Source organism: Physella acuta, unplaced genomic scaffold (assembly GCF_028476545.2).
Source record: "Physella acuta isolate Inbredline_101_S28 unplaced genomic scaffold, ASM2847654v3 ptg000041l, whole genome shotgun sequence".
Taxonomy (NCBI): domain Eukaryota; kingdom Metazoa; phylum Mollusca; class Gastropoda; family Physidae; genus Physella; species Physella acuta.
Window position 1 is genome coordinate 128,839 of NW_026731561.1, and position 27,094 is coordinate 155,932.

At 37.9% G+C, this 27,094-nt stretch overlaps 2 protein-coding genes across 2 annotated transcripts in view; both read right to left on the reverse strand.

The window, feature by feature from the left end:
• LOC131943980 (uncharacterized) overlaps positions 1 to 9,220 on the reverse strand; it is a 36,365-nt gene extending 27,145 nt beyond the window's left edge. The window contains exon 1 of the mRNA XM_059304409.1: positions 8,750 to 9,220. The gene's annotated coding sequence lies outside the window, so the exon portion shown is untranslated. The remainder of the gene's footprint in view (positions 1 to 8,749) is intronic.
• Positions 9,221 to 10,407: 1,187 nt separating this feature from the next.
• On the reverse strand, positions 10,408 to 25,479 carry LOC131944024 (propionyl-CoA carboxylase beta chain, mitochondrial). The gene is made up of 17 exons (XM_059304469.1): positions 25,241 to 25,479; positions 22,076 to 22,189; positions 21,810 to 21,878; positions 20,982 to 21,038; positions 20,634 to 20,747; positions 20,406 to 20,466; positions 19,803 to 19,852; positions 19,535 to 19,576; positions 13,520 to 13,586; positions 13,218 to 13,338; positions 13,036 to 13,117; positions 12,619 to 12,742; positions 12,142 to 12,249; positions 11,949 to 12,049; positions 11,635 to 11,733; positions 11,218 to 11,317; positions 10,408 to 10,971 (listed from the first exon to the last, which is right to left on the reverse strand). The coding sequence occupies exons 1-17, from the start codon at positions 25,460 to 25,462 to the stop codon at positions 10,850 to 10,852; spliced, it is 1,653 nt and encodes a 550-aa protein (XP_059160452.1). The 5' UTR covers positions 25,463 to 25,479; the 3' UTR covers positions 10,408 to 10,849.
• Between the last annotated feature and the right edge of the window lie 1,615 nt (positions 25,480 to 27,094).

The window sequence follows — 27,094 nt, forward strand, 5'->3', positions numbered from 1 at the left end:
TGATAGCAAATTAAAAAAAAAAAGTTTTTTTTTAAATCCATGTCAACAATGATGGTCGAACCCAACGTGTCAAACGAGGCTGCCTCCATTCTGCGAGTTTCCATTTATAATCTTTTTTTTTTTTTGGCAAACACAAATCCTGTAAATTGGCCTACGATTGTCTAACAGTCTAAGGCGACATTCGACTATGTATTAACATGGTGTTGAATGGTGCGCGGACCTTTGACCACAGAGGGGCTTTGACCATAACGGGGTTTTGACCATAGGGCCTTTGACCATAGGGGGTTTGACCACAGGTGTTTTCTCAGCAGAGGGTCTTTGATCACAAGCGCTGTGTCCGGCTTTGACCACAGGTGATTGTCCACATAGGGTCTTTGATCACAGGTGGTTTGTCTATATAGGGTCTTTGATCACAGGTGGTTTGTCCATATAGGGTCTTTGATCACAGGTGGTTTGTCTATATAGGGTCTTTGATCACAGGTGGTTTGTCTATATAGGGTCTTTGATCACAGGTGGTTTGTCTATATAGGGTCTTTGATCACAGGTGGTTTGTCTATATAGGGTCTTTGATCACAGGTGGTTTGTCCATATAGGGTCTTTGATCACAGGTGGTTTGTCTATATAGGGTCTTTGATCACAGGTGGTTTATCCAATGCTGGCTTTTGATAACAAGCGCTTTGTTTATATATGGTAAGGATCAGGGGCGTAGCGAGGGGGGGGGGCGGGGGGTGCGGACCGCACCGGGTGACACCATTTAGGGGGGTGACACCAAGGCAAAAAATAGCAAAATATATAGAGAAAAACTCGAGGGGGGGGGTGCAAATCGAAAGTTTGAGGGGGGGATGCAAATCGAAAACTTGAGGGGGGGGGGTGCAAATCGAAAGTTTGAGGGAGGGGGGTGCAAATCGAAAATTTGAAAGTTTGTCCCTGGGAAGGGTCTCTATGCCTCTGGGGGGGTGACACCATTAAGTGCCGCACCGGGTGACACCCGACCTCGCTACGCCACTGGTAAGGATTAATTTCAAATGCTGTGTAATTATATTTTAAATTGCGGCAGGATGTAATAATATGTTAATTCATTCGTCATTTAGTTAGCCATACAAATATTATTTATTTGACTATACTGGTAACTGTTGGCATGTTTTTTATCCTTTATATAAGCTTTGTATTTTCAAGTACATCTACATTACTTATTTGTGAAACTTGTTATATGTCGCATTATTTGTGTTTCATTTATAATTAAAATAAATCTATGAGGCCTAGCACCAGCCTTTATGTGGAGACTAAAATATCGTTCTTGGCTGTTTTTAGTAAATTTCTATTAATTGACTCTCATGAAACATGTGTGAAATCGTATTAATTGTATCATAAGTTTAAATCAAATAACAGTTTATAATTTCTATTTTAAAATCTATATGTTTTGTTTAACCTCTTCTGTGGTCAAAGCCACGCTGTGGACAAAGCCCCGCTGTGGACAAAGCCCCTATGGTCAAACCCCTATGGTCAAACCCCCCCCTATGGTCAAAGCCCATCTGTGGTCAAAGCCCCTAGGCGGTTATATAAAAGCAATATATTGTTTAACATATATAAAATCATAAGCTAATAACACTAGATAAGAGATATGTCAGTCTACCAAGTTTTACGGCTAACGTAAAAGCCTAAGTGTTTAGGATTGAGGTAGATTATTTTTATATTACCAAGATAACCGATGTCTGACTACACAGCCACAGTGATTTAAGGGGATATGCGCATTAAAAAAAATCACCAAAAATCTTGATTTTCGTCATAATGGGTTTCTTGCACTTTTGGATACTTTGTCCATTTTTGTATTAATAAAACTTTAATGAGATTTTTTTAATGCGTTTAAAATACCATTTTTACGACCCCATTAATTAAAAATTATATTTTTTTCCCAATCTTACAAGCTCTCTATGAAAAGTTTAATACCCGTCATCATATTGTATTTGGCATCATTGGAAAGCTGGATTTCTCATGCATTTGATAATCATATTTCCCATCATTTTGGAATCACACGAAGCTTACAATCGGCTTTACAAATTACACAGAAATAGTATTTTTGCGACCTTTTTGGTGTTTTTCTCAGTTCGCAGTTTTTTATCACTAAAAAGCCAATTGCTATTTATCTATAAAGCAATACCCACCATATTTTCAGTAATTGTACTTCGTGCAAAAATAAAACTTTTGTTTCGAGGGAATTGTGATAGAAAAATAAGTTTATGGTAAAGTTTGAAACTTTAGCATACTAAAATGGGTGATATTTTTCAGACCTTGTAGAATTCTGACCAGTAGCAGTATCCAAAGTTTGTCGTGACAAAAGTTTTAATATTTACTGAAATAAAAGCAGTGTCAATTTTATTGCTATAACTGCATTAATAAAAAAAGCCTTAGCGTTTTTAAAAGTACCAAAAGAATTCAAAATGGCGGAGGTTTTTTGTCGGGTTTCCATGACAACCGAAATTGTTTTCAAACCCTTTTTTAAATACCTACTTTCATGTGCCAAAGATGGTTAAAATATTCAAAAGGCTTTAGATCTTAAATTGTAAAAAAAACAGAAAAAAACTGACCATATCCTCTTAAATTCTTAATGCTTTTAATATTTTTTGTTTGCGATACCAGTACCTAATTACTTGTGATTTATGGGGTGATGGAGGGGGTAGTGGAAATGTAAATGTAAATGTAAAGAGAAAGTTAATAAAAATGTTATGTAATATGATATGGTGACGTAAGGCGTACAGCATATAACAGCTGACAAAAGCTGGACTATCTTGCCAGAAAATTGCCAGAGACCGACAAAAGAGCTTTTTATGGCGGCCCTATGTGTCTTGGGTACAAAAGGGAAAAGATGATGATTGATATGAGATGGGGATGGTCTATGAAAATATGAGCTGTGTCGAAATTGTTTTATTTACATCAAGCTGGCGCTCCCTAACTGTCCCCACAAATAGGCTTCAGATGATCGTTCTGTACAACATTAGCCAGTCCTCTATTGTCCAACATTAGCCAGTCCTCTATTGTCCAACATTAGCCAGTCCTCTATTGTCCAACATTAGCCAGTCCTCTATTGTCCAACATTAGCCAGTCCTCTAGTGTCCAACATTAGCCAGTCCTCTATTGTCCAACATTAGCCAGTCCTCTATTGTCCAACATTAGCCAGTCCTCTATTGTCCAACATTAGCCAGTCCTCTATTGTCCAACATTAGCCAGTCCTCTATTGTCCAACATTAGCCAGTCCTCTATTGTCCAACATTAGCCAGTCCTCTATTGTCCAACATTAGCCAGTCCTCTATTGTCCAACATTAGCCAGTCCTCTATTGTCCAACATTAGCCAGTCCTCCAATTGTATGCACGTATTTTAAATTAAGTATTTATTTACTGGTTAACCAAAACTAATTTTCATACGCAGTATTTTTCTTTGAGTATTTCTCTCTTAGTATTTCTTCATGAGTATTTCTCACTACCTATTTCTGAGTATTACTCGCTGAGTATCTCTGAGTATTTCTCGCTGAGTATTTCTCACTGAGTATTTCTCACTGAGTATTTCTTAAGAGTATTTTACCTTTAGTATTTCTCTGAGATTTTCTCCTTTTTAAGTTTTTCTAAATTCCACTTTAAATTGTCAGCTCCGGTTTATGAGCTTACAATTTCTGCTAGAAACGGGTCTATGCCTACTTTCTGCTAGAAATGGGTCTATGCCTACTTTCTGCTAGAAATGGGTCTATGCCTAATTTCTGCTAGAAATGGGTCTATGCCTACTTTCTGCTAGAAATGGGTCTATGCCTACTTTCTGCTAGAAATGGGTCTATGCCTACTTTCTGCTAGAAATGGGTCTATGCCTACTTTCTGCTAGAAATGGGTCTATGCCTAATTTCTGCTAGAAATGGGTCTATGCCTACTTTCTGCTAGAAATGGGTCTATGCCTACTTTCTGCTAGAAATGGGTCTATGCCTACTTTCTGCTAGAAATGGGTCTATGCCTAATTTCTGCTAGAAATGGGTCTATGCCTACTTTCTGCTAGAAATGGGTCTATGCCTACTTTCTGCTAGAAATGGGTCTATGCCTACTTTCTGCTAGAAATGGGTCTATGCCTACTTTCTGCTAGAAATGGGTCTATGCCTACTTTCTGTTAGAAATGGGTCTATGCCTACTTTCTGCTAGAAATGGGTCTATGCCTACTTGCTGCTAGAAATGGGTCTATGCCTACTTTCTGCTAGAAATGGGTCTATGCCTACTTTCTGCTAGAAATGGGTCTATGCCTACTTGCTGCTAGAAATGGGTCTATGCCTACTTTCTGCTAGAAATGGGTCTATGCCTAATTTCTGCTAGAAATGGGTCTATGCCTACTTTCTGCTAGAAATGGGTCTATGCCTACTTGCTGCTAGAAATGGGTCTATGCCTACTTATGTGAACCCGTGGCTCGCCCACGGGTTTGTTTTCCACTTGACAGATTGAAGTTGACAAGTTCCACTTGACAGATTGAAGTTGACAAGTTCCACTTGACAGATTGAAGTTGACAAGTTCCACTTGACAGATTGAAGTTGACAAGTTCCACTTGACAGATTGAAGTTGACAAGTTCCACTTGACAGATTAAAGTTGACAAGTTTCACTTGACAGATTAAAGTTGACAAGTTCCACTTGACAGATTGAAGTTGACAAGTTCCACTTGACAGATTGAAGTTGACAAGTTCCACTTGACAGATTGAGGTTGACAAGTTCCACTTGACAGATTGAAGTTGACAAGTTCCACTTGACAGAATGCTCTCATCTTTATACGGGTATCGCAGCCGCTAACAAGTTTTCAAACTGCTGCACGATAGACAATATTATATACTATTGGCGATCTAAGGCTTTGTTATTATTTCTAATGTAGAATCTAGCTGTCACCAGCGATTTGTTTCTAAACACAAGATTGTTTTTGAATTTATCACTATCTGTCAAGGTTTTATGTCTAACTTATTATCCCACTGATGAAGATATGACTTTTTCTGTAAGAGATGCGTAGCGACTCTTCCCGGCGCCCGAGGACAAACTTTCAATTTGGCGCCCCCCCCCCTCTATATTTTATATATTTATAATGCAAAACTGCAGCTCAAATGAGCTTTTCATTATTTTTTCAACCCATTTTGGCGCACCCTAGGGTCGGCGCCCGGGGACCTATGTACCCCCCCCCCCCCCCGCTACCCCCTCGCTACGCCTCTGTTATGTCATATCTGCAAATGCAGAACCTCAGCTTCTTATAGGCCTATATGTTAGGGCCAAAGCTCAGACACTTCGCAAACTGGCCGGCATGTCATGACCAATGTCCGATGTAGGTTACATTTTCAATAATTCATTGTGAGTAATGTATTGCTCGGCTCGCTTTTGTATTGCATTCTATATGCATGCCGACATGGACAAAAGGCCGACATGCATAAACGGCCGACAGGCAAAGAAGCAGACGGACTATAAGGCAGCCAAAGAACACAATCCACACTCTTGTTTAGTTTACGAATACCGCCAAATAAAGGCTACTGTTGTATTTCATAGCCATCTCTGCGGTAACGAAGTTAGATAATAATCAAAGAACAAAACCGAAGGTAGATGGCGTCACCGCCCACGTGCAAGGGATTTAGCAGCAGTTGATGCTACCCTTTAAAAGTGAAGGATATGGTCCAAACGACCCGGGGCTCTAAAACCACATGTGGCCAGCAAAGGAAGTAGACCGATCACCACACCTTAACCGGACTACATGATAAATACCGACACAATTATAATTGCATTTCTGTGTTTTTGTGCACTTTGGAATACTTAACATGTTAGGCCTATACTTCTTCTTCGTTCTTAATTAAGTATATGATGGAGGATTTAAACAACAAGCCCAACTTCGTGTATGAACTGGACTGTGGTCTCCAGATCAGCGGGTGCCCCATATAGTTTTTCCTTGAGTGGGGTGTATAGGGGGACAGTGTTTGGATCGCACCTGTCTATATAATGAACATTCTTGAAGGACGTGCTCCGTATTTTCCGGGGCCACAAGGGCATATTTCGTCGCACCCAATTTTTAGTTTTTTATGCATGTGCTGTTTTAGTCTATTGTGGCCTGTTCTGAGTCTAAAGAGTATGCGTTGTTGGTTTCGTGTCAAATTGTAATATCCATAGTCTTTTTTTAAGTGAGGGTGTGTGTCAGACCACATTTGTGTTTTTTTTTATGATTCTTTTGATTTCTTTTGGATGTAGCGAGATTTCTGGTTGTTTTTTTCTTTCCCCCAATTTTTGCTAGCTGGTCTGCGATCTCATTTCCTTGTATCTGTCAGTGGCCCGGGATCCACTGCAGCACAATTCTGCTGCAGGTATTGTAGCCTTTCAAGTGCTGTCCTGAGTGATTGAGTATAGGAGTCTGGATTTTTTAGGGACTGCAGGACAGATTTGGCATCTGTAAGAAATACTGACTATTTGGAGATTCAGGGTGTTCTGACAGGAGGTTTGCTGCATGCTCTAAAGCTTCTTTTTCTGCTCTAAAATTGTCAGATAGGCTGCCTGTGGCTATTGACTTTTCTAAGCTTTCTCCGTTTGGCCATTCAATAAGGACGCCAGCCCCGCCTTTTTGTGGTATCTTCAGCTGAGCCATCTGTGAATACTCTAATCCAGGTATTGCTGGGGTACTGATCCTTAATGTGCTTATTTGTTCTTTTCTTTAATTCCTCTTGATCGTAGTAGGATTTTTTTCTATGGTGTCTATTGAGTCACTGATGGTTAAAGTATGGTGGGAGATCCACGGCGGGGAGAGGTTTTGAGTTTTGATTGTTTTAGAAATGATGTTTTCTATTTCATATTTCTTTTTTAGATTTTTTGCTTCTTTGATAAAACGAGTTCTTTGAAGTCTGTTTGATGGAATGGGCTTCTGGAGTTTGTGTTTTAGGTTATGGTTTTCCAGTGCCTCTAGTTTGTGCAATTGAGTGAGGATTTTTTATTCTCTTCTTTCTTCTATTGAACTAAGAGCGGCTATTTCCTCCATTGCTTTTATAGGCGTTGTTTTCATAGCTTCTGTAATTATTTTTAGGCCTATACAAGTTTTACCTTATATTTGTTTGATTGTGTAGGCCTAGACAAGTTTTACCTTATATTTGTTTGATTGTGTAGGCCTATACAAGTTTTACATAATATTTTTTCATTGTGTAGGCCTATACAAGTTATACATTATATTTGTTTAATTGTGTAGGCCTATACAAGTTTTACATTATATTTGTTTAATTGTGTAGGCCTATACAAGTTATACATTATATTTGTTTAATTGTGTAGGCCTATACAAGTTTTACATTATATTTGTTTAATTGTGTAGGCCTATACAAATTTTACATCATATTTGTTTGATTGTGTAGTCCTATACAAGTTTTACATTATATTTGTTTGATTATGTAGGCCTATACAAGTTATACATTATATTTGTTTGATTATGTAGCAGAGGCGTAGCGACCCTTTCCGGCGCCCGGGGACAAACTTTCAATTTGGCGCCCCCCTTGGGAGCAAATTTTCAATTTGCACCCCCCTCAAACTTTCGATTTGCACTCCCCCTCAAACTATTTATAATGCAAAAATGCAGCTAAAATGACATTTTAATTTGTTTTTACAACCCATTTTTGCGCCCCCTAATGTCGGCGCCCGGGGACATGTGTACCCCCCTGCTCCCCCCCCCCCCATCGCTACGCCTCTGTTATGTAGGCCTATACAAGATTTACATTATATATGTTTGATTGTGAAGTCAGGCCATCCAAAATTACAAAGACATTGCAACAAAGACTAAACATCAAACTGATTTTTAAATTTAAAAAAATTAATTAGTTTCGTACCAAAACAATAAGCATGGCACTATGCCAGGAGTCGGAATAAGGGGAGACAATGACGTCACGGGATGGAGTTACAGACACACACAGCAGCAGAGGACCGAGACGGAAAATGATCAACTGTGGTGCCCAAATGTCACAAATAAAGGTTAAGGGATGAATGATTGATTGAATGATTGATTGATGGAACTTTTATCTGCACTAATCGTAAATGTTACTCTAAGGTGCTGGTGTATGAAAATGTTATGTAATAGTAATATTATAGGGCGTAGGGAGTGAAAAAATGTTTTTTTTTTAAATTTAAAATGCGTGTGCACTTTCCTAGCAGAACCTCGCATTGTCTCAATACGGGAAAAATTGTTTAAATTATTACAGATTAGAGTTGTCAAATAAAAAAAAACTAAAGCAGAGGCATTATTTTAAAATATGCGACAACTAAAAAGGTTGAGGTATTCTAAGCTTTGCAACCCCCCCCCCCCCCTTTAACGATCAGCATCTCTTCCTATTACATTGTTTAGTGGTTAAAGTAAAGTTTCCCTTTCAAACCTGACGGTCTATGGGGCAAGTGAAGTAGAGTTCTAGCGGTAGAGAGCTGGACTGCTAACCCGTAAGCCTCGAGTTCGAATCCGGGTTCAAGTCAATAGACGGTCCCTGAATCCACCCAACTCTGATGGGTACCTAACTCACGTTAGAGAAAGTAAAAGCGGCTGGGCATAGTGCTGACCACACTATCTCTTTATATGCCGAGGTCACAGAAACAAGTTTAGTGGTTAATCACGCCTTAAATGTGGATAGTATTTTGTTTTCAAACGTTATTCTGTTACAACACAAAAAAAAAATATTTAATCATTAAAATCAAACTGCACATTGAGTGCTAAGCCACAGAAATGTTAAACACGTCGACACCAACCTTTTAGACAAGAAATGTGCCAACAGCTACAAGTGACCTGTCCTGTAGCCTGACGCTGTAAGTGACCTGTCCTGTAGCCTCACGCCGTAAGTGACCTGTCCTGTAGCCTGACGCTGTAAGTGACCTGTCCTGTAGCCTCACGCCGTAAGTGACCTGTCCTGTAGCCTCACGCCGTAAGTGACCTGTCCTGTAGCCTCACGCCGTAAGTGACCTGTCCTGTAGCCTGACGCCCAGTAAGTGCCGACAGGAGACTGAATCTAACGCCGCTGTTTGTTTACCTAATTGCTTCAAAGACACGCGATCTGCCTCATTGATTTTTTGCTCATTGATTTTCGGCTCATCGAACGCTGGCTGATTGGGCGCTAACGGCGAGCTTGATTACTTGTGAATCGGCCTCACAATCGACGAGTCATTAAGACAAGCAAAAACTCAATCTAAACAGCTAGTACTTTTTGACGTCTGCCGCTGGAAGGCCCAAAGTCAAGAGAGAAACGTCACAGCGCGTGAGCTCAGCTCACGTGACTTAGTGTCGACACGCTCCCCGTCACGGTTCGAAATTCTCCCGGCAGTCGGCAACCTGCACCGCAGGTGTGTCTGCAACACCCACAGGTACAATCATGCAACACCCACAGGTACAAAAAACGCAACACCCACATGTACAATCATGCAACACCCACAGGTACAATCATGCAACACCCACAGGTACAATCATGCAACACCCACAGGTACAATCATGCCACACCCACAATCACCCACAGGTACAATCATGCAACACCCACAGGTACAATCACGCAACACCCACAGGTACAAAAAACGCAACACCCACAGGTACAAAAAACGCAACACCCACAGGTACAAAAAACGCAACACCCACAGGTACAATCACGCAACACCCACAGGTACAATCATGCCACACCCACAATCACCCACAGGTACAATCACGCAACACCCACAGGTACAATCATGCAACACCCACAGGTACAATCATGCAACACCCACAGGTACAATCACGCAACACCCACAGGTACAATCACGCAACACCCACAGGTACAATCATGCAACACCCACAGGTACAATCATGCAACACCCACAGGTACAATCACGCAACACCCACAGGTACAATCACGCAACACCCACAGGTACAATCATGCAACACCCACAGGTACAATCATGCAACACCCACAGGTACAATCACGCAACACTTCTTTCACATGCGCTGTAGCACTTGTCTCATAAGTACAACCTGCAGAGCCTGTTTCACATGTACTACCCGCAGAGCAAAACTGGCCTGGACTGCATGCTACATAAGTGCCTTAAATGGTCTACATGTGAGTTTTTGTATTTTTAACTCAGTAGAAGGGAGATAATTTATTTTAGCGTATTAAAATGTTGGCTGATTAACCTCTGTTCAACAAATATCTCAATCAGCTAATTCTATAAATGTAAGCCATACACTACTTGGTGTTTTCTCCTCTAGATGGGTTGTTGTCCTCAGCTAAACAAACCCTATCTGCCAGGGGTTCTAAAGGAAAAACTTTTGGAGTTATCAGCCATGAGCTCTGGCCCACATCCCATAGAGACATACTATCAACATGTAAAGATTGCTCCATTCTATAGATGTATTCATTGAAAAAGTAGGGAACCACAACAAAAAAATAGATTGAATAGATACACAATTTTATTGCAACAATACATATAATAACATTGAGCATGTATAGAAACTGTCACACAAACAAAACCTTTACAAATAAATGTAAACTAATATCTGGTTAGAGAAGTTCACCTGCTTAAAATTTGAGTACAATATTTAAGCATCAATCTTGACCACATAAAACATATTTCAAAACTTCAGACCCTCATAATGTGAGTAAAACGTCTGGCTCACAAATTAAATGAATAAAAAAATCTTTAGAATCACAGCACATTGTATAGCATTCATACATAGTAACAATGTATTTACAGTAAAGCCTGTCTGTTGGGTGGTACTGGCATCACACACCACGGGGTGGGGGCAGGCAGGTTACCCTACAACTACATGAAGCCAGCTCAATACAGTAGAATTTGACACTCGTCAGATCTAACAGCTAATCCAAACTTTTATTACAATGGAATGTTGGCATGTTTTTTCCATGGGTTAGACCGGGTTTTGCTGGACAACATATCCAGGTCTCTGTTGATTCTCATTCTGGTTGTACGGGGCTCAATTATGTCATCCACAAACCCTGGTGAAACAAACAAAAAATTATGTCATCGACAAACCCTGGTGAAACAAGCAAAATTATGTCATCCACAAACCCCAGTGAAACAAACAAAACAATTATATCATCAACAAACCCTGGTGAAGCAAACAAAATTATATCATCAGCAAACCCTGGGTGTTACAAACAAAAAGCAACATTACCAAAGCCTGGGTGTAGGATACAGTGAATTAAATAGCTGCTATCAAATGGAAGTTACAAATGACATACCTCTTATAGCAGCAGGAAATGGATTGGCAAACTTTTCTATATATTCATCTTCATTGTCTTTTTGGTTTTTGCTGCCTCGAAATATGATGGAAACTGCACCCTAAAATAGATCACTCATCATCAGACTGAGCAAACATCAGACAAAAACTGATTAACTATTAGTAAAAAAAGATAAATGTTTTTAAGAAAACTGATCAATTTTCAGTCAATAATATATACAATCTGTCTAAATTAGCCCCACAGTCTCAGCACAATCTCTCCCCACCCATTCACAGTTTTTCCTAAGTTATTTCAGCGCAGTGACTGGTGGTTATCTGACCTAGCAGCCAACAGCTGAGAAAGCCTGTGGTCAACCTACTTATCCAATGCAGTACTAGAAAGTAGATGTTGTAAAGCTAGAGTTAAGCATGAACCAACCTTTGCACCCATTACAGCAACTTCAGCTGTGGGCCAGGCATAGTTTATGTCCCCTTTTAGATGTTTGGAGCTCATGACATCGTATGCTCCACCATAGGCCTGGAAAGTAAAATCATTCGTTATTAACAGCTGGCTTTAGATTTAACATATTTGTACTGGCAAATGTTGGATACAGTTTTGTTGTTCACTGAAGAACAGCTAATGTGTAGGACAACTAGGTAATCATACTAAGTTTAATTCGTAACTAATAAAAGAAAATCTAAAATGTTAAAAAAAAACACCATGCACACAAGACCCAGACAGATAAAAAGTACCTTTCTTGTGATGATTGTTATTTTAGGCACTGTGGCTTCTGCAAATGCATACAAGAGTTTAGCTCCATGTCGAATGATTCCACCATACTCCTGAGTCGTACCTACAGTGTTTAGATATTTCATACACATTAATTTTAAACAATAGACAAAAATGTTTTCAGAAGTTAAGTTTTGAGTCCAAATTGAAACTGACCTGGTAGAAAGCCTGGAACATCAACAAATGTGATGATGGGGATGTTGAAGGCATCACAAAACCTGACAAATCTCGCAGCTTTAACTGATGCATTGATGTCCAGGCAACCTGGGAATTGTTACATCAAAACATTTAAAGTAAATTAAAGCTGGCATTGGGATCCTCTCATGAAATCTTGCACCACAAAACTCAACTATAACAAATCTATTTGCTATATGAGAATTGTTAATATCCTAGGATTTTCTATAACCAGTATATATGCTACATTATTTAGTAGCCAATACTTAAAAATAATCTGTAATCATCAATTCATTTTAATTGTCACCAGGTAATATAAAATACACAGACAAAATACTATACAATGAAACTAGTGCCATTAGAACAGAATTATTTTTTGACAAAGATAGTAAGTTTGTTTATCACTTATATCAAGTACTTTGTGTGGATAAAATAAATGTGCAACACATAAACACTCACCAGCTGCTACTTTTGGTTGATTACCCACAATGCCTACAGTACGACCATTCATACGTGCAAATCCAACTATAATATTTTTAGCATATGTGGGCATAATCTCAAAAAATTCTTGTTCATCAATAACCTGTTTGTAAGATACATATTTTAATAACAGCCAATGTAATAAGATACATATATCAAACTGAATACACTAAAGTCTTTATACAAAATGTTCAAATATGTTTAGATTTCTAGTTTACATTTTCTAGAACTAAATTTAGATCTAGTATGTTTTCTGCTTTACAGTTGATTGAGTGAAAAACACATCTCTGTAGTTTTCACATCGGATGATTTCAGTAGCTCTATAGTCAGCTAATGCAACTCAATGTGGGAAAACGTGGACAAAGTGCCCAAAGTATTAGTAAAATGTGAACTTACGCCTGTGATGACATCATGCATATCATAGGCTGCTGTAGATTCAAGGGGCACAACTGTATCCAAACCTGGCACAACTCTGTCCCTGCATCAACAGTAGTAAGATGTCATATTTTAACAATTTACAACACACTGAGTCAAGTAATAAACTATGTCATCCTATTGCTAGTGTTAGCAGTACCTACCATGGGTCATCACACTCTCGTATTGGTGCCTGATCCTGGTTATTTAGAGGTAGGTAGTTGAAAAATTCTCTCAGATTCATCAAAGCATCTACATCATTTTCAAATGCTCTGTGTGCAACACCTGCAACAGGAGCAGTTATTATTATGAACAGTTACACTAATTTACTCATACAGCTAACTTTATTGTGACATGGTTTATGGGTGACTCCTTAAAATAATGGAATTTCAGAGAGAATGGAACTACATAGTAGTATAGTGTAGACGTGTGTGAAAGGATATGGTCAAAAAGATGTTGGCCATACCTGAAATTGTTGTATGTGTTTTAGCTCCACCCAACTCTTCTTGTGTCACATCTTCATTGGTCACTGACTAAGATTCACAGATGAGAAAACTAATTATTATCAATTACTGCAACTTATATAAATATAAAATTATTAAAGCAAAAAGCTTTGAATCTAGTATAACTGTTAAAGATACCATAAAAAATATCAAAGGCAAAAATCCTACAAATTACTTTCATCTTTAAAACTATCTTTGCTCTTAGTATAACTCAATTTTTTTTAAATTTCAAAGACATCAAATGTTCCTGAAAGAGGAGAGAAAAACATGGTAGCTGTGCAGAGTATTTCTGAAGGTTGAATATGTGTGTGGAGTGTGTGAGTTGAGTGTGTGTGCTACAGCATGTTTAAAAAAAAAATGAATCTGATAACTTTTATAGCGAACTTTTTTTTTACTTTAAGGATAATTATGCTTCACTTTTTTCCCTTTTCACCCCCTACCCTTGTATAAAGAGAATGTGCAATTAAACTGGTACTATGTATCTAACCAAGCCCCCCAATTCATGAACACTGTTGAAAGGTTAACAAGGCATCGATGACATCTACGGTCATTCTATTCACCTTCCTCTCTGGTATTTTCAACAAGCAAACGGTAAAACCAAACTCTGTTGAAGGGGTTACCGCTATATTCCTACGTAGTGCTGAGGTGTGCTGTTAACATCACGTGGTCATACTTCGTGAGTCGGCCGCTTATCAGGGGCCGTTATCGGGGAATGACTACATAAATAAACCTTTCAGCCAACATCCTTATCAAAAGATGTAAAAAAAAAAAAAAAATTCAACCCAACTTATCTCCCCTTGTTATTGCCACTCGGAGGTTTGAGCTATCTGATAGCAAGACGTTCGCACGTGCAGTAAGCCAAGGGAAATAACCCCTGGGACGATTTTTCATCAACTCGCTACTGGTACAGACTAAAGTTAATCAATCTTGGCTTTTTAGAAGTCGCGATACGGGCCCAATCGTCTACCGTGATTCTCAAACTCAGGTGAGACACGCAGAGCTGAATCAACTTGATTATTTTTGTACTTAAACGTGATCTAGAAAATAGCTTTTAAACATAAGGCCTACATTTATTACTGAGAAATCATCAAAACTACATTAAAAGAAATATATTTTTTAAACTTTCAAATTACACTGTTTTTAAAACAGATGACTATAGGAAGAGTTGTACAAAAAGAATGTAAGTTAATTTAAAACGTGCCACGCACCAGCAAATAACGGAAGAGTCAACCTCCCAACCTGACAACTGAGACAGGCGCCTTAACAAGCCGGGACCCACTGGGCCTACTGCGAGCAAAGCCACAAAAGATCACTGGCAGTGCCGCCAACTGCTAGCGAGCACAACAGGCACAGGTGAGCATAGGCGCAGGTAGATTCATCGGTCAGAGGTGAGTACATTTTATACAGTTTGATTTAATGTACATGAGCCTTTACATGGCACGCCGCTATGGTAGGGCAATGGTCGCCATCTTATTTCAGTTTTAGTCGAGCTTAGTTAAACGTAATCAACGTTCCTTAGCTAAACAATAACTGGGTTTGTAATTTTAAAATACGGGTGTACTTAAATCCTGCATGAAAATCTCGAGAACGTGATATTAACCAGAGCTATCCTGTTCTAATTATAAAAGCGGATATTCCCACACTAATTAAATCCAGCCTAGATGGCTGTGAGTTTTTTTTTTTTAATTTTGTTTTCTTTATTAATGTATCATAGCACGACCATCTTTTTTCGTTACTACCAGAAAGAGAAGGAAAGTAAAGGCGGCTGGGCATAGGGCTGATCACACTATCCCTTCATATGCGGAAGTGACAGAAAGAGGTGACACTACTTCACTTGCCACAAGGACCCTCAAGTTCGAAAAAGGGAAATTTACTTTTATATATGATATACGAATATATAAAACATCGCTTGTAAATGTGTATCCGTTTCAAGGACTGGCGTAAGATAGTGTTGATTAACGTATCGCCGCACGTAACCAATTAGCCAATTGCTTTAGCCAGTTTGTACTATTGTGGTTTTTCATCCACGGTCAATGTTTACACCGCAGTAAAGTAGCGAACATTTCTAGGTAGATGTGCGTTCTCAGTTAAGTAAATCCGCGTTTAAAACATTTTAATATCATAATCCCGTACTATCACACCGCAGTAAAGTAACCAACATTTCTAGGGAGATGTGTTCTCATTAAGTAAATCCGCGTTTAAAACATTTTAATATCATAATCCCGTACTATAACAAGATGTTTGTATAGTGATACAAAGACCGAGAGTGCATGTTTCGCTTTATGTGGAAATAAAAGGACAAAGATTATTTGAAAAAAAAAACTGTAACTACATCAAAATATACTTAAGCTTTTACATACCAGAACAGACGGATCTTTTATAATCTCCCCTTGCCTTCTTAAGAAAAAAAAACTCCCTTGGTTACCACAATGTTACGTAACCAATCGTACCTAGCCTGGATTTACCACCTGTATTACTCATCACGACCTCTTTGTTTTGCTCCACTGCACCAAAACCACGTTAAATTTCGATCCAACGGCTAAAACATTTGCTACCTGTACCCAATCATTTATCATAGCGCTAGCACTGATAGGGCATTAGCCTCAGTAAGACTTGAACAACAAATAGTCCTGTGACCACACCCAAATTTATCAGTTACAGCACCCTGTTTTTTCTTCTACGCAAGTCCACCTATCTTATTTTTATCAAAAACTAAGTCCACTTTCCCTCCATCTACCACACCTCCCCCACCCCATCCCCTTTACCATATTTTATCCTCTCGTGTTTTGATGTGAAATTAAATGCCATCTGTAGAGTTGTTTTTTTACCCGAGCGATGCCTGACTGATGTCAAATAAGGTTCCCCCAGCCAGACAACATAAAGAAGCTGGGGAGTAGCCTGCCGAGGGGGGGGGGGGGGGAAGAGGAGGGGGGGGGGGGAAGAGGAGGTGGTAGATAAGAGGTCAGACGGATCTTAAGTTCTCCGGGTCAGTACGTATTTTGCCGGGGCGAGAACGGGGTCAAATGTTTTGTGGAACTCTACGGGATTTTTTTGCCAGTTGGTCTTGCCACCTTCACGTTGTGATGGAAATCTAACAGTTGGTTTACCCCATTTGTTTGTGTCATGGAAGAAATAAACGTAGCCACCAAATGGTTGGCTTAATGCTCCGCTTGCTTTAGTAGCGAAACAAACCCTCCATCGAAAAGTAAGTCTCAGCCTTCCTTTACACATTTAAGATGAACTTTGCTGAAGAAAATACTTTTGTATATTTGTTTTTTTCTTGCATAGAAAAATCATTCAGGCAATTATTAATTTTGATTTCGTATTTTATATAGAAAAACTATTCGCACAATTTATTTTAAATGTGTAGGTCAAATAGGCCAAACTTGAGTGAGCTGTTATAACTTTCTCTCCTTTAAATAATATTTCTCCAGCAAAATATGTTATGTTCACTTTACATATAAAGTGTATATAGAATATTTACATGTCACACATTTTTTAGCTGTACTTGCTATAATAAAAAGCATCCTTTATTTCAGGTCATATAATCACAAAACAACATAGGCAACTAACAACACGAGTTATCAAAGTGCCAGTACACATTAACATGAAGTCAACTGAAGACCACAATTAGGTCAACGAAGTATCAATAGTGACAAAAATGAGCACTAAATTGTATTTGAAGAGACTATCCAGAATCGTCTCCCTTGTCTGCTTGTCTTTCATCTGTTACACAAGTTTTGTCCATTTCCTGCTCCAAACACCAGCAGAGCAAGAGCTGGCCACAAGAAACCAGCAGACCGTGACCACACCTACAGACAAACACGAGACAAGATCACATCTAGAGCAGGCGGACAGAGAGCGTGTCACCAGCAGTCTCAAGGTCAACTTTCTTCCCCTCACACCGTTTCTCTCAGTGTTTGGTGTCTACCTGGACAGGAGAAGTCCCCAGGTGTACATCAGAATTCTGGTGCTCCAAAAACAGGTGAACCACACGGTCAGGATGGTGTGTAGGTTCACTGATACCATGTCAACACCAGCACAAGCCTATGAGATGTGTGAGAACCACGGCAAGGATTACGGTGGCTGGATCTATTCCTGTCCACTACCCAACAGACTGACACCGGTCAACATTCACATAGCCACGTACTGGGGGGACAACTCTAGCGACCACATGTTTCAGCTTCAAGCACTACAACCCCATAAGAAGTGTGGTGGGAAAGATTTAGTTAACCTGGACACAAGCAAGAAATATCCCACCCAGCTGAACCTCACAGCTCCACATAAACAACCTGGGACTTTGTCACACCAGCAACTGAGTCACGTGACTGCATGCAAGCAAACAAACATAGCAGTTTGTGTCTCACCAATTCATGGAAACATTCCCTTACAAAAACTGATCCATTTCTTAGAACTGGCCGCACTACTTGGAGCTGATCAAATATTTCTCTACATTGACAACATACCAGAGGACTTGAGGGCTTTCCTCTCCCACTATGATTCACATTTTCTGACTCTAGTTGGCTGGAACATGTCATTCCTATCTCAGTCTTTATACCAGGTTCTATGGAACCATGGCCAACTGCTTGCCATCCAGCACTGCTTATACAGTCAGATGCCTCACTTTGACTGGCTCTTGTTTATGGACATTGATGAGATGCTGGTACCCCAGACAGCCAGCACATGGCAAACACTGGTCCAAGACATTTTAACTGACCACCAGGTTAGCACTGACCAGGTGGCTGCCATCACATTCCAGAGTGCTTTCTTCTCCCAAGACATCCAAAGCCCAGAGTCGTCCAGCTGGATCCCGTACTTCCAGTACTTGTACAGGAGCAAACAGCTGAGTAGAGAGAGGTCAAAGCTGCTAGTCAGGTCTCAGGCTGCCCTGGAGGTGGGGATACACCATCTCAGTCAGGCGGTCAGCACAAACTTGAGGACACTGTCTGCCCCCACACACCAGGCTATCCTGCACCACTACAGGACATGTGACCCTGCCAGTGTCCAGTGTGATCAGGTGGTCAAGGATCTAACAATCCTCAAGTATGAAGATCAGCTGACACAAGCCAGTAAACAAAAACTTCATTTAGCAATCAAATGGTTTCAGCATACTTGAAACAGGATATTGACAAAATAAAGCTACCAAATAATTTAATAGTAATTTAACCGATACTTGAATACCAAAGGTACAACACTCAAGCCTAACAACTATTTCTACCAGAACACTCAGAAATAAAGTACAAGGATTTCTCCTATAGTTGACTACATGTGATATACAAAATTTTGCTACTCCATCAGATTATTAAGTACCAGCAACAAATTATGCTTACTAATGTTTATGTTACTGGAAAAGTAAGAAATGCAGGAATTCTTTAAAATGACAGATTTAGCTGTTAATTATATAAATTCTTTGTAACCAAGATGTTTAATGAGTAAAACAAATGAAATTATTTGCAGTGCTGTACTCTAGCTGGAATAAAATTGTAGTGGATTGATCTCTTAGGGAAAACTCATTATGTAAGATGAAGAAAAATATGTTACCACCCCATATCCATCATTGTATATATACAACATTTCAAGAACCCCTCGCCCATAAGTCACAATATAATTTGGTACAAATAAAATTCGTTTTCTAATTGAATTATGGGAATAGCATCATCCTCACATCAGAAATTTTATAAATACAAATACAGCAACTGACAAAACAACATAATTTTCTCACACCCCTGTAGTCTATAAAACGTGCTGGATTTCCAAAGTATTTGAAAACGAGACATTCCCTTTTTAACAACTAAATTTGACCAGTTTTATTTGCTAATAAATGTATCAGATGTTATTTTGTGTGGTTATTGAAAATTTGTGCAATAGTGATTATTTAGGAATGATTGTAAGCTATTAATATTGTTAGTCTGTGTGATTATACTACATGATAGTAAACAGAACATAAATTTATAAATGAATGTTAATGAATTACTGACCTTAACAACATCAGGCCCAGTTATAAAGAGGTAAGAAGAGTCCTGTAAACAAATAACACTGACAGTAAGCTTTACACATTTCCTTTCTAATCAAAGATTTCTTAGACAAAGTCATTCTAAAAAAAAGTAATTCTTTCTTGACTATTGTTGGTTTTTAAAAATATGAGACATTGAATTGCTGTCATTCTAGAAAAAGTAATTATTTTTTGACTATTGTTGGTTTTTAAAAATGAGTTATTGAATTGCTAGTCAAAGAAAAAATTCTTACCTTGACCATAAAGGTGAAATCTGTGAGAGCAGGTGAATATACAGCTCCACCTGAAATAATAAAAACTTTAGTTAAATCAGGAGAATTAAACCAATACATTGTTTTAGTAACCTTGGTTGATTTATGTAGGAAAAATTGTTTTTGTGTCAGTTAAATCAGGAGAATTAAACCAATACATTATGTTTTAGTAACCTTGGTTGATTTATGTAGGAAAAATTGTTTTTGTGTCAGTTAAATCAGGAGAATTAAACCAATACATTATGTTTTAGTAACCTTGGTTGATTTATGTAGGAAAAGTTGTTTTTGTGTCAGTTAAATCAAGAGAATTAAACCATTACATTATTTTTTAGTAACCTTGGTTGATTATTGTAGGAAAAGTTGTTTTTGTGTCAGTTAAATCAGGAGAATTAAACCAATAGATTAGGTTTTAGTAACCTTTGTTGATTTATGTAGGAAAAGTTGTTTTTGTGTCAGTTAAATCAGGAGAATTAAACCAGTACATTATGTTTTAGTAATAACCTTGGTTGATTTATGTAGGAAAAATTGTTTTGTTTCACTTAAAATGTGTGAAAAATGTCTGTCATTTAAACAGCCACAACATACCTGCACAAGGTCCCATGATCATAGATATCTGAGGGATAACACCTGAAGACTCTACATTTCTCTGAAAGATTAAGGTTTCAATTCAGATAATTGTATCAAAATTGGGATTTTTATACTAACAAACCAGCATTTAGAATTTTTATGGTTGAAATGTTTCACAGGATGTGACAATCAATCAAATACCAACCTGGTTTATATTTAATAGTCACTAAATATTTCAAAGCTTACCTGAAATATATCTGCATAGCCTGCTAAAGACTCAACACCTTCTTGAATTCTAGCACCACCTGAATCATTTAGTCCAATAACAGGAGCACCAACCAACATTGCCTGATCCATTATCTGTGTCAGATACAGTATACACTTGATTATATCAAGCATTCATGTGTAGAACTAAAAGAAAAGCTTTTAAAAAGTTTAACACTCTTACTGAGGTCTAAAAAATGAACCACAAAAACATCAATTTTTATCCTACTAGCAACTAATAGTCATCAGAGAATACAAGTTTCTAAACTAACTATAAGCCAGATTTTGTCAACAATTAAAATTCCACCAGTAACAAAAAGGTATACTTGCCTTGCAAACTTTTTTAGCATGTGCACCAGACAAACTTCCTCCAAAAACGGTGAAGTCCTGCATAATAAACAGTCTGGTTTAAAATGCACACACACATAAATCTTTTATATTGCAATCCTGGTAATTTGTTTTTTTTAAACAAGCTATTTTCCAAACCTGAGTAATGTATGGAGTTCTGAGTGATATAAATAGTAGCACTAAAAAGAACAGCAATTTTTTAATGATAGATTTAAAAGACTTAACAGGCCAAACGAAGCAATGTAATGAATGATATATTAAAGTTGTAGCATGCTCAACTGCAGCCAAATCTGATGTCTCATAGAAAGTTAAGCTCTGTAGTAGCCACATAATTCACAGTCATATGCTGTGGCCACAGAAACATAAAAGCTATGTCCTCTACTCAAGGTTAGAGACGTAGCGACCCATTCCAGCACCCGGGGCAAACTATCAATTTTGCACCCTCCCCCAAATATGCAAACACGTTTGTATTGTTTAAACCCCCCCCCTCCCCCCAACTTGGAATGGTCAGAGTGCTTTTACTTACTACTTTCTCTTTTTATTACGGTGTCACAGATTTGACGTGAAAACAGTCAAGTAAGTCCGTAAAGCCAGTAAGCAGTCTATTTTCTTAACCTCGACTGTGGATCATTTACTAATGCTGCTAAGAATGAGCCTTTAAATATATTTTTTTTCCTAACCAGTTTTGTGCCCACCTAGAGTCTGCGCTTCGCCCGCCATCCCCTTGCTATGCCTCTGCTTAAGGTCTGATGGCTTCTTTCACAATACAAACAAGATTGGCACCGCACAAAAAAAAAACAGTAACTTTACCTGACTAAATACAAAAACAGTTCTGCCATTGATTAGACCCCTGCCAGTTACAACACTATCACCAGGATACTGGGGAAAAAAATGTACACAGAATTTTAAAATTCAGTTTTATTATTTGCAGGAAATACAAGCATCTTAAAAATAAACCTGAAATTTTTAAAATAGCTTGAAGATATTTAATGGAATACCTTTTTATCATAACAACTGCATTTAGTTATAAAAATGTCTGACGATTTATACCAACTAGTCCAACTCTTTCAACTTACTTTCTGTTTTTCCATACCAAAGTCTGCACAATTATGCTCAAGGAACATGTCATATTCAATAAAACTATCATCATCAACCAAAAGTTGAATCCTTTCTCTTGCTGTTAACTTTCCCTGTCATAAAAATAAATGTCAACAATTAGTAGACAAATTGTTAAAGTGTTTCAATAGTTGAATTTTCATTCTAAATATCAGTAACTTTTAAAAAACTTCACTGTGGCTTGTGAGTTATAAAAAAAATAGTACTTTAAAAAGAAATAGCAGTTTCTAAATAGTATAATTGCAGTAGTGGATGGGGTGGAAAGTTCAGGAAAGACTGAAATAATGCCAAAAAATGGTTTTAGATAATTTTGACAGAACTTGAGATGTTTGGTCAATAGGCTCTATATTATACATACCTATTTAATATTTTTAATCCATAAGTTAACTAAATAAATAAGTAGTAGGTATGTTTTTAATAATTTTTGGCCCAATAAATAGGCTGAAAGTTTTCCTTGCCCAATTGATTTAGAAACAAAGGCCAAATTAAAAATCTTGAGTAGAGTTAAATTTGGAGAATTGACAGTATTGGTATTACAGATGTTCGACAATACTCACCCAAAAATATGTGTGTTCGGTTTTTAGTAGTATTGTAATCTGTGGTTTATTTACACAGTCAAAAATTAGGGTTAGGAGTCTGGTAGGGATAGGGTTGATGCTGACACTGACATGTAGCATGTCATATTTGTATTTGGTATTTAGTTAACTACCAATTAGGTATGATGTAATAACTTACATCTCTGGACCTGGGTGAGGTTTATAATTATATTGATTATTGACAATGAACCTACTACTAATGTAAAAAAAAGTTCAATGTTATATATAGTAGTTTTTCTTACTAAATTTGAAATCTACTCAATTTTCAACTTAAACATGACAACTGAATAAAAAACGTCCATACTTTATCCACTAGGCACTAATTTTGGGAGTTGTTGCGAGTTTTAGACTAAATTATTGAATTTTAAATTTTTTGGTCACTCACAGCTATGGTATGAGGGATCCATCCATGACAACCTGCTTAAAAGCTGAAAGATTCAACTTTTTAAATGAGCGTGAAATAGAGAATGTCATCAGAAAAGAATTTTAAAAAAGACAAGATAGAAATAAAAAGAAGTGATTTTTTGAATTCTTTTATTTCTTTAATTTTATAACATTTTTATTGTACAAAAGAGCATCAACAGACCATACCAGGTAAACGTATCCATTCAAATAGTGGTCACGTGGTCAAAAAATGTATAAAAAATTTGGTTGTCATTTTCTGGTCACTCTTATTAAAAAAAGGGTTGAAGATATTTGATTTATTTTTTCATAGAATGATAAAACTAATAATGCTTTACTATGGAAATCAATTTTGTGATATGGAGATCTATATTTAAAAAGTTATATTATTTTGAATGACACCGACTTTAAATTTAGCCTACATTCTCCAAAGCAATTTTTGAAAATGCTTTTCTGGCATATTTCGACTTGCCACCTATAGCATGTTTTTATAACGTGAAAACCTGCCATTTTGCTCGTGGTAAACATTTTTAAAAGTAATTCCAAGGAGGTCTCTGGAACTAAGTAGAAAAAGTCGCCGTAAGTCATGGTCCGATCCTTACGCCATGTTCTGGTTAGCAACCAAGGACGCTTTCAAGTTAGTGAGCCTCACTAATATATAGGACCTATATAGATAGACCTAATCATTGACGATCATTTTATTTAGGCCTATTTAATTAACCACTAGTAATTACAGTAATGTAACACTTTTTTTAAAAAATTCTATTAATTAGGCTTAACTTAGATCAAGATTTCTAGATCTATAGTTAAGTATGTATAGGCTTATGGATTATAGATTTAGGCTTAGGCCTAAATAATAGTAACTATGTTAGCCTATATATATAGGCCTACCTATATTATTAGATTTTTTTAAAGGGGTCTAGGCATATTTTATTTATATTTTATTTTAGGTAATAATAAAATGGCATTAGGCTAAATTGATTAAATAAATATTAAATAGGAATAGGCCCAATAGGCCTACTAATTAGGCCTATATTAAAATAATTAGGCCTAGGCCTAAATGAAAATGTCACTAAATGAATCACTGGGACATTAGTCCCAGTGATTCTATAGCAGGGGTCTCCAAACTTTTCAGTCCGAGGGCCACATTAACTATCAGATTTCAGTTCGGGGGCCAGTTTCTTCCAGACATGTGATTTTTCTTAGCAAAGTTCCTCAGCCATCACCAACAAACATTTTTTCCGTGGACAAAAAGATCTCCGCGGGCCGGATGAGAGGACCTCGCGGGCTGCGTGCGGCCCGCGGGCCGTAGTTTGGAGACCCCTGTTCTATAGTATAGTAGTGTAGATCTGGAAGATCATATTCGGTACATATAGTAGGCTAGATCTAGACATATTTTATAGATCTAGATTCTAGATCTCTGATCAGATAATAATATCTACTTATTATCTAGTCTCTTTCTTTATTTAGGCCCTAAGGCTAAATCTTTATTAATATTTTAACATTTTTTGGAACAAATGAATTTAGATTACCTAATAGACTCACTTAGTCACTATTATAGTAGGCTATAGATCTGCTCAATTTAGAGTAGATCTAGATCTAAATCTAGATCTAGGGCCTATGCATTTTTATTTTTATAAAAAAATTATTAGACTATTTTAGACTAGACTACTAGATCTAGTCTAGAATCTAGATCTAGATTCTAGATCTACTAGATCTAGATATAGATTCTGATTCTAGTTAGGCCTAAATTATAAAAATTATTAATAAAGGCCTAGCCAGCCAACTGTATTGTTTTACTGTAGTTTACTGAACTATTCTTTAGCGTTTTTATTTTTATTTTTATTAACCATAAAAAAAAACAACTAGAGTATAGATAGATAGAGTATAGATCTAGATCTAGATCTAGATCTAAACAAGGGTCAATATCAGCCAGATCTATCTATCTAGATCTACTCTAGATCTATTCAAGGCCAACCCCACCCCAGTACCGGAACTCACACAAGAATATTGATACCGCTATCATTAGCCGACCGGCCGACCGTAGGCCTAATGCAAACCGTAACACAACTACCATGACCTAATAATGCAGTAAGTGCAAAAGATAGCAATGAAGTTGAAGCCTACCTTTTTATGTTGTACTTGTATACGTTGTTCTCCACCCCCTAGCAGTGCTCGTTGTCTAACTTCTTCAATTCGACGTTTAACATCAAGAGTAAGCTCGACGCTCGCCATTGTTGATTGGCGTGCGCTTCGTAAGGCCAATGTGTGCTGAAAAACACCGTGACATCGTAAGATCGTACGAGTGCAACCAATAAGGGTAGCCATTGTTGACAATTCAAAGGTCATCTAAAAACTGAACAGGCAAATGACTGCTGCTCGCTTTATATATGCTTAATTTTTTAAAAAGTTAACTTATTTTTAAAATTCGAAATTATTTTTAAATTAAAGTTTGGCAATTTTGGTTTTTTTTTTTGTTATTTTAATACTAGGCCTAAAACACTCTAAATTAGAAGCGGTTGTATTTTTAGCTAAGGGAACTAACAATGAAATTGTATGTTGTACTTTAAATTAAGATTTTCCCCCTTAACTTTGGAATCCCTGTTAGTTTAGTAGATATAGATCAGCGATTTTAGTCTGGGTGGGTTCGAAAGAAACCCAGTTTTTCCAGGGATTCGGTGAATCAGTCTCGGGAGTTGGCGGACGTCAAGACACATCGATTTATGTCAGTGTGGACAATAGAACATGACACACATACGCCACGAATTGTGTCAACGTCACCTATACTCAGAGGCGTAGCGAGAAGGGGGGGGGTGCGGACCACACCTGGTGACACCAATTAGGGGGGGTGACACCAAGGCAAAAAATAGCAAAATATTTAGAGAAAAACTTGAGGGGAGGGTGCAAATCGAAAGTTTGAGGGGGGGGGGGTGCAAATCGAAAGTTGGGGGGGGGGTGCAAATCGAAAATTTGAAAGTTTGTCTCAGGTAAGGGTTGCTACGCCTCTGGGGGGTGACACCATTAAGTGCATTAGGTGACACCCGACCTCGCTACGCCACTGCCTATATTGAGTATACAGGCGCACGTTGATCGCGTATATGCGTGCTTTGAGGAACATACTTTTTATTTCTATACCGTGGACAACATTCGACTTGTAACTTTCGTGATGGTCATTTATCGCGGAACTGTGTGTAAGTCAGCGGCCTAGCTAAATGATTTGCAATGCGTATTTGAGAAATTCTAACCTAGCACCGTCAGAACTAAGAGAATACTTCCTTAAGCTCAGTGTATCTTACAGGCATCTCTTCCAGCCCCCCCCCCCCCCCGAATGAAATGCAATTTATATAGAAAACATATACTTTTACCAGTACCCCCCCCCCCCCTGGAGAAAAAAGTCTGAAAGAAACACTGCCTAAACTGCACGGAGATAGAAAATGCCAGAACACAACGCTCGCTGAATTCAAGGTAAATCCGCGCATTTTTGATAGGCAACAGCGCAAATCACACTGTTTTGCTTTATTTAAATATTCTTTATAATGTTTATGTTTTTGAGTGAAAATCATATTTGAATGGTTTAGCGCGGTTCATTCTCTGCACCAGTAAAATACATACTTATGTTTTGAATTTGAAAAGAAAAATCATATTTTATTTTTATTAAGGAGGGTTCGGTGGATGAAGTTGGTGGCAGTGTTTCTTCCAGACTTTTTTCTCCGGGGGGGCACTTGAAATCTTCGGGGGGGGGGGGGGGCGGTAAACTTTCTTCGGGGGGGCGGACACTGTTAAAAATATATATTTTCTATATAAACTATATAAATTTCATTTCGTTCGGGGGGGCGGTAAAAATTTTTCGGGGGGGCTTCGCCGAAGAGATGCCTGGAAGAAACTCTGGTTGGTGGGGCTCGATACTGTCAAAAAGATTAAGAACCTCTGATCTAGATCTTATAGATTCTATGTCTAATCTAGTTAGTCCTACACAAATAG